This window comes from Vanessa cardui, chromosome 11, assembly GCF_905220365.1.
Source record: "Vanessa cardui chromosome 11, ilVanCard2.1, whole genome shotgun sequence".
Taxonomy (NCBI): domain Eukaryota; kingdom Metazoa; phylum Arthropoda; class Insecta; order Lepidoptera; family Nymphalidae; genus Vanessa; species Vanessa cardui.
Window position 1 is genome coordinate 7,330,992 of NC_061133.1, and position 8,617 is coordinate 7,339,608.

Consider the following 8,617-nt stretch of genomic DNA (forward strand, 5'->3'; position numbering starts at 1 on the left):
TATTATTTTCCATGGATGCTGATAACATCAAATACATATGTCGAAATATTTTTCATCGCATTTATCATTAATGTAAAAGAAAATTTTGTACTTTAGTATATGTTTGTTTCATTATATAAATAAAAACAGTAAACTATGTATTTCATTTTATTGATGGTAATATTTCACTAACAATATATTATTAATACTGCATTTATATTGACTAACATTGGAGGTATTTGATGACTAAGTTGTGAAGTTCTATATTCTATATTATTTTCATTTTATCGGCTAGTATCACTAGTAAAGCAGTTCCCAGGAAAAACAGACCGGATGGTAACACTGTTGTTGTATAATCAACCTCGTCTGAAACATAGAGCATATACATTATATAACATATTAATTTTACGTGTTCTTTTACTGAATAAATAATAAAATACAATACCGGATTTTAATTGCGTAGTATCATCGTCTTCAGTAGCCCAACCCAAGCATCTTTCTAACGCTGATTCCCATCGGACGCGGCGTATTTCTCTTTCTGAAAATGACATATTTTGATCATTATCTTAATTTAATTTATTTTATTTTCTTCAAGGATATTTAAAATATAATGGAAATGTTATTAATAAGGTGCATTTTTGTTTTTTTTTTTATTTATAATGATTTTATCACATAATCACTATTGATCATACAATAGCATGTAGTTAAGATATCACGGGTAATTCGAATATTTGCATCAACCTATGTAAATGAGTCATTGATTATAATTATTCAGAAGCAATTAAACTTCTAAAAATAATGCTGATAAAATATTAAGACGGAAATCAAAACAAAAAATACAGCTGAATTTAATCTATTTTGACCTATTATACATATCCAATAAATATGACTATTAATAAATTATTCTGGTTTTATAACACTGAGGAAATATCTTCTGTATTGCAGTTGTAAAATGTTGTAAAAACTTGTCGGTAAAAGATTTATCCACCATGCACGCTATTTGAATATTTACTACCTTCATTCGTAATTGATGGCAAAAACGTGTCCGCCGGTGGACTGGGCGTGCTCGCAGGCCAGACTCGCAGCGCGCGACCTGCTACTATAGCGGCTCCTAGTGCGGTACTCTCCATCATCAACGGACGAATCTAAAAACATAATTAATTTCTACATTTTAAAATTTTATTGTTTTCAAACATTCATATACGCCTTTTTAATAGAATACATCATTGTTTTATTACTGATCAGTAAGTATTTTAGTAATTCATAATAAACAATACTTAACAGCAGTGTTGAAGTATTATCGATGGTTTGAATATCGATAGTTCAAAACTACCTACTACTAGTATCTACTAGAAACCTCAGAAACTATTCAGGACATTGTTTTGCTCAACACTATCGATAGTATATATCAATATATATTCGTGAGCAATACTATTTACAGCGGCGATACAAAAAGGATGATTATGATTAAGTCAAAAGGTCTTGATAATATTGAATGGCTATCTATAGTATTGATAGTTTAGGTTTAAACACGATAGTATCGATAGTATTGCTCATGGATAAACAATCAATACTATCGCTTACACCCTATTGATAGAGAATCGATTGCCTAGCGATAGTGGACTATCGATATGCAATCCTCCTTCATAGTATAGAAGTTATAGCTGGCAATATTGTTGCAGAACTATCGGTAGTCGGACTATTGATAGTTGACCCCAAAAACTATTCATTGATAGTACTCTCTAACATATCATCTTGTGTCAGCACTATCGTTAGTATCGATCGGTACAAATAACTCGCTATCGTCAGGCGAAAAACACGAATACTATCGACAGTAGCTCGATATGCAATGTCAAAGTTAAAGTCAAAAACCTTTATTCAAAATAGAAGCGTTTACACTTTCTTATTGATTGTCGAAAATCTACCACCGGTTCGGAATATAATACCTCAGACCTGAGATGAACCGGCGAAAGAAACTCAGCGGGATATTTTTTTTATAATATCAATTTATAATTTACAGCAATAAACATATTCTTGTTATTCGAAACAGCCTGGAGGCGATCATCTCATTCCCAAGGTGTGCAGTCAACTAGAAAGTCATCAGTGCTGTAATATCCTTTAGCACACAAACGCTCTTTAACGATTCTTTTGAATTTTATAATTGAATATTGTTGAACGTTTTCTGGGATCCTGTTGTAAAAACGTATACATTGCCCCAAAAAAGAGTTACTAACCCTGTACAATCGGGTACTAGGCGTAACAAGTTTATTCTTGTTCCTAGTATTAATGGAATGTACGTCACAATAGGCTATTTGACTGGTTTTTAAAATCCATTTTATATTATTTAGTAGAGGTTAAGGAACCCACTAAAAGTTTTTTTTTTTTTTATTTCTAGTACGTATTTGCCGAAAAATATCATATTAAAGATTCCATATTTAAATAACGCGCGAAAACGTAACTTGGACAATATGGCGCTGCAATGGGGTCGGTGACGTCACTTTGCTGTATTTTAACCTGTGGTATATATAGTAGAAGAAAAACAAGGTTTACAACAAAGTGACTTCATCATAAGCCCGGCCAATCAGGAGCGTTTTGTGTCACGTGACAAACGTTTGAAAAAATGCATTTTTATGTATTGATTTTTGAATAAATTAGGTATTATTTTCAAGTTTCGTTACTAAATAACCATTTTTAAACTCATAATATATGATTACAATAATTCACAATTTATTTTTCGCAGTGTCAAATAGCCTATTTTTGGGAAAATCATTTATATTTTTGCGTACATACATAACATTATCAAAAACAAATTGAGAAGCGACAGTCATTTTTTTTTTTGATTTTTTTTTTTAATTCTTTGTTTTTATAGGGGCCTTTGTAGGCATCCTATATGTCGGCCCCATCGTTACACGCTAGTCATTATTTTATATGCAATACTAGTCGGTATGAGTGAAGTGCGTACGACGGGCACGCCGAGCGTGTCGGCCTGCATCTGCATGAGGGCCTGGTTCTGCGCCATGCCGCCGTCGGCGAGCAGGCGTCGCAGCGGCGCGCAGTCGGCCGCCATGGCGCCGCCCACCGCGCGCACCTGCTGGCACACGGCCTCCAGCGCCGCGCGGACCACGTGCGCCCGCCGCGTCTTGCTGCTTATGCCGCACATAATGCTGCGCGGAAACACACTTGGGACATTACGAAAATTCTATTTTTAAATTGCATTTGAAAATGTTGTTTAATCGCTTTGCAGATTTTTTTTTTTTTTTTTTTTTTACCAAAAATGATCAAGAGTAAAAAAGGCTAATACTTGGTGTTAGGACTTTGCATCATATGCCCGTCTGGGTAGATTTATTACATTTTGAACCAACTAATTGTGACATTACGAAAAATCTATTTTTAAATAGCATTTGAAAATGTTCTTTAATTGCTTTGCAGATTTTTTTTTTTTTTTTTTTACCAAAAATGATCAAGAGTAAAAAAGGCTAATACTTGGTGTTAGGACTTTGCATCATATGCCCGTCTGGGTAGATTTATTACATTTTGAACCTACTAAACAGCAATACTTAGTATTGTAGTGCTTCATGGGTGTGTACAAGGACATAACATCTTATATCCCAAGATTAGTCGTGCATGTGCAATATAAGGGATGGTTAACACTCGCAAAGCCAATGTCTATGGGAAAATCGGACTGCGTACCATTAGGTGGTTGCATTCACTAAGGTATCTGCCTACTTGAAATAAAAAGAAATATTTCTACTCATTAAAATCAGCGAAACTTAGTATGAAATTTATCATTACTTATTAATAAAAATATATAATTACCCTCGTGCATCTTTTCTCCAATGCGGTGAGTATAATCCGTTAAATGCCGGTACAAAACAAATGCTACCTTCTTCATCATCAGTCACTTGGGAGGCGTGGTACTCAGTGTCAGACACATCATTTAATATTCCCAAGCTATCTTGCAACCATTGTAATGTGTCACCTAAATAATTTTACATAAAATTAATAAAACAAGTAACAAAAACAAAATAACTGCTGTGACTTAAATAGTATATATATTTTTGGATACTGATAATTTCAAAAAGTAAACATGAAACTGTTAGTATTACAGAAAGCATTAATATGTACAATGATTAATAATGTGCACAATAATTTTAGTACATACGTATTTTACAGTTTAGGTAATAAATGGAATAATAATATTATACCTGCTATAGCTACTGATCCTTCCAATGCATATATAGGTGGTACATTTGGTCCAAGTTTATATGCTACCGTTGTTAGTAAGCCATTTTGAGAGTGCACTATAGATTCTCCTAAAATATTTTATTAGTTGTTTAATTTATTTATAAGAAATATCACCTCATTTTTGTTTAATCTTATTGTTTCTTTAGAGAATTGCCTTAACTAAAGGATATATATACAAACATAAATATTTTTTATGTTTTTAAAAAAATAATAAGATTTCCTTTAAAACAAGTTTTATGGACAAATATCAAAAATAAAGCCAAAGATAGTCAGGAAAAACAATAAAGATTGCATATAAACAGTCATTTTAATTACCTGTATTATAGAGCAGAAAGCACCCAGTGCCATAGGTGCATTTGACTTGCCCAAAATTCATACAATTTTGCCCGACTAATGCTGCTTGCTGATCACCTAGGCACTGAAAGTATAAACAAAAGATGTTAAACTACAGATGGAGTATATAATATTATACACAGAAAGGTTGTGAAAAAATTAAACTAAATGTTTACTACAAGATTTTACTCCACTAGATATCTATACTATTTATTAGCTATATATTGAGTAAAACTGGTTTACTTATACTATTTATTAGCTATTTATTGAGTATTATAAACTAAGCTCTTAAACTGTCTATTCAAACCTTTTTACCTAAATGTAATTTATTAATTATGGTTAACATTTAAATTGGACTTAATAGCTCAAAATATACTCATAAAAAAAACAATTAAATATTTATAAAAAAGATATGTAAATAAATGATTATGCCTAGCTTAAAATAAAAAACAATTACCCCAGCTATCGGTGTGCCCAGCAAGGCCCCAGTAGATATATATCCATAAATTTCAGCTGAACTTTTAATCTTTGGTAGTATCTCTATGGGAACATCAAAAAAGCGTAATAGACCCTTATCCCACTGTAAGCTTTTGAGCGACATAAGTTGTGTACGAGATGCATTTGTAACATCTGTCGCATGTACTCCTCCTCGAGATCCACCTGTGAGATTCTAAACAAATTCAATAGATAAATAAACCTTTGACACAAATATAAAATATTATTTATATAAATATATTTTTATATAAATTAAATTTCTATCACCAATAATTTGCTACAAATATATATTTAGGCTTAATTAATGATAAATCAAATTAATATTATTTTTCCAAACTACAAACTAATTATTAGAAAGGTATTGAAAATCTTTTAATGAGGAACTTACCCAAATTAACCAGGAATCTACAGTACCCGCCATACACTCTCCTTCTATCACTGCTTGCTTGATAGCAGTAACATTCTCCAATAGCCATTTTAGCTTCACAGATGAGAAGTATGTTGACAGAGGTAGCCCGCTAGTCTGTGTTACGGCATTTGTGCATTGTGCTCCCTTGCTTTTAATTAAATCATCAACAATTTTAGATGTTCGGACATCTAACCATACTGCAATATAAAAGTGGTTTGTAAATTTAGTTTACATAATTTGGCATAATATATGTATATTTTATTTTCTTACCAATGGCACTATATAATGGCTCCCCTGTTGTAGAATTCCAAACAATTGTTGTTTCTCTTTGGTTAGTAATGCCAATACCCACAACATCTTCAGGATTTATATCAAGTTTTCTTAAATTATCTATTGTGACCTATTTCACAATAATAACAAATCTTTAATATACCTATACACAAATATTAATTAATATAAATAATGTAAATGAATGCTTTTAACCGTTGATAAGAAATTAAAATCTTACTGATCAGAAAACAAGACCAAAAGTTTTGTATGGTACTAACATTTAAAAAAAAAATATGTCGGATATATGTTTACAATATATGTACTGAATGAAATATTATTTATTCGTTTTAAATTAGTTACACACCTCAATACATTCCAAAACTGCACTTAAAATTTCTAATGCATCTTGTTCAACCCATCCTTCCTGTGGACTAAATCTTTTCAGTGAGACTTGATGGTAAGTTAGTACTTCAGAAGTATTTGCAGCAAATACCTAAAAAGTTGATTCAATTCACGTATTTTGTTGTGATAGTAAAATAACAAAATGTTACAACAAATCTTACCAAGAACTTGACATTTGATGTACCTTCGTCTATAGCACCGATAAGTGGTCCAAATTTGCCAAATTCCCGCATATTACGTTAAAAATATTTTTTCCATATCTCATTATTTAAATAATAAATCAACAATCAAGGCCGATTTGAATAGAGTCTTCTCTGTAATCTATACATACTATATTCTAGTAATCTAGTTAGACCTAAAAGATAAATGTCAACAATCATCATACTTCAAAATAGGTAATAACTAATAAGTAATAATACTATATGAATTCAATGAATTCTGCAGGAGCTGCATATTTAATTATTCAGTTACTGATTAAGTTTGATCGGTTCATATGTATATAATTAAACATCTTAATTTTACATTTTAAACATGAAATAAATAAAGCATAATATATTTTACATCAAAATTAAAATTAAGCGACTGTAGTTTATAGTAAATTGGTCCTGTTTTCTTTAACTTGTTTATATTTTTATTTGTCAGTTATTACTGCAATATAAAGTCAAAAAAACAAAACTTATTAGTCAAAATCTATGTAAATCACCTGACTTAATGTTATCTATAAAACCAATCGTTTTGAGTAAATGTACAGTGCTGCTAATTTAATTTTTGAACGGAATTTTCTTAGAATTTTGTTTCTTTGCTAGTTGTAGTTAAGAGAATAAAATTAAAACAAATAAAAAATGTTTTGATATTGTGAACTATAGCGATTCAGTTTGGTATGTTTTTTTTTTTTTTAAATAAGTCCCATGACTAGGCTGTATGGCAAACACTTTTGCTATCTTACTAAAATAAAAAAAAAACACCAATGTTAGATTGACATTACTGACAATTTACAATAATATTCTTAATTTTTCTCAATAAGTACCTAATACCTATTAAGTACCTAGTTATATAGTCCAGAAATTTCAATTATTTATAACATCTATATATTAAATGAAAGTGCACACGGGTCGTACGATAAAACTCGAGTCTTTGTTTAAATATTGTATTTAAAAAGTGTGGTATATAAAAATAACCTCGCTTCTATAATATAAGTACAAATATCTGATGGATTAATGACAACCTAGATGCAGCCGAGACCTTAGACCTGAATTACAGATACTTTTTTAACATAAAAGATGACAAGAAAAATTGAATTTGTTTTGTATGAGGATGGTAAAAAACTTGATATGATTGAAAAAGAAACATCTTTAGACCCACCACAACTAATGAAATCATTGGAAGAATTCCGCCAAACAGTAAATTTAACATTAACTAAAAAAATTGAAGATGGAGGACTTCTAGGTATTATATTACTTGTACTTATATCAAATATATTTTGTTTAATTAGGTTTTATTTAAAATCCTCCCAATTATTGCTATTATTTTCTATGTTTTAACATTATTTTCTAAAGAAAATATTCAAGATTTTTGTCTGAAGTAAGAACATCTTTCACCACGCTGTTCCAGTGCGGGTTGGTGGAATACACATGTGGCAGAATTTCTATGAAATTTGTCACATGCAGGTTTCCTCTCGATATTTTCCTTCACTGCTGAAGGAAAACATCGAGAGCATGAGATGAATTATAAAGACAAATTAAGAACATGAATCAGTGGTGCTTGCCTGGTTTTGAACCCGCAATCATCGGTTAAGATGCACATCTAACCTAACCTAACCACTGGGCCATCTCGACTCATCAAGAACATCTATGATACTAAGAAATAATACCATTTCACCAAAATATCTTTTAATGATAAACAGCAAATAAAAAAAAAAACATTTTACATTTCTAACAAGAAGCATATCAATAGAGTAATTTCATACAAATATTTTTATTATTTTCTATATTTCAGAGGACTATATCGAAGATGACGTTGACAGTAGTGATGGTGAAGAGGAACTAGTTCCACAAATCTGTCCAAAAAAACGAAAAATGTGATTTTATTCTTTGTAATGGAAGATTAGCTATTAAATATTTTTATTACAATTTTAGAATTAAAGTGACTTGGTATATGTGTGAGATTGAAATAGGTATGAGATATAATATAACAAGGAGTGTATAGAAAACTTTTAAAGATATATCTGTACAAAAGTATTATAAGGGTGTTTTAAATAAAATAAACTATTTAGATCTATTCTGTATTTATTCATTTTTAACCGGCTTTAAAACCTTATTTACAATTAAAACATTATTTATGTACATTTTAGTCAATTACCTCTTAACATTGGTTCAGGTGAAAATTTCTGCTAAGGATACCACAATGTGTTTATATATTTTTTGGTACTAAGATTAACTAATAATTAAAAATAAAATTGTATCTAATGATAAGCTTCTATTAAAA

The 8,617-nt window shown here is 30.5% G+C and overlaps 1 protein-coding gene and 1 long non-coding RNA gene across 2 annotated transcripts; one reads left to right on the forward strand and one right to left on the reverse strand.

Moving 5' to 3' along the window:
* Nucleotides 1-134: 134 nt before the first annotated feature.
* LOC124533455 (glycerol kinase-like) lies at nt 135-6,821 on the reverse strand. Its single transcript, XM_047108736.1, has 13 exons — nt 6,695-6,821; nt 6,295-6,488; nt 6,096-6,224; nt 5,732-5,861; nt 5,441-5,658; nt 5,015-5,227; nt 4,540-4,642; nt 4,185-4,292; nt 3,796-3,958; nt 2,942-3,143; nt 995-1,124; nt 425-517; nt 135-345 (listed from the first exon to the last, which is right to left on the reverse strand). The coding sequence occupies exons 2-13, from the start codon at nt 6,364-6,366 to the stop codon at nt 248-250; spliced, it is 1,659 nt and encodes a 552-aa protein (XP_046964692.1). The 5' UTR covers nt 6,367-6,488; nt 6,695-6,821; the 3' UTR covers nt 135-247.
* A 294-nt stretch (nt 6,822-7,115) lies between these two features.
* Nucleotides 7,116-8,410, forward strand: LOC124533328. The gene is made up of 2 exons (XR_006966692.1): nt 7,116-7,579; nt 8,129-8,410. It is a non-coding gene; the product is annotated as an uncharacterized LOC124533328 (long non-coding RNA).
* Nucleotides 8,411-8,617: the final 207 nt, after the last annotated feature.

What these genes read in the sequence shown, in the direction of transcription:
- LOC124533455 (XM_047108736.1), bottom strand. Translation starts at nt 6,366, where the DNA reads ATGCGGGAATTTGGCAAATTTGGACCACTTATCGGTGCTATAGACGAA. An exon ending in CATCAAATGTCAAGTTCTTG is followed by an intron (nt 6,225 to 6,294) that starts GTAAGATTTGTT and finishes TCAACTTTTTAG; the next exon opens with GTATTTGCTGCAAATACTTC. An exon ending in TAGATTCCTGGTTAATTTGG is followed by an intron (nt 5,228 to 5,440) that starts GTAAGTTCCTCA and finishes GAATTTGTTTAG; the next exon opens with AATCTCACAGGTGGATCTCG.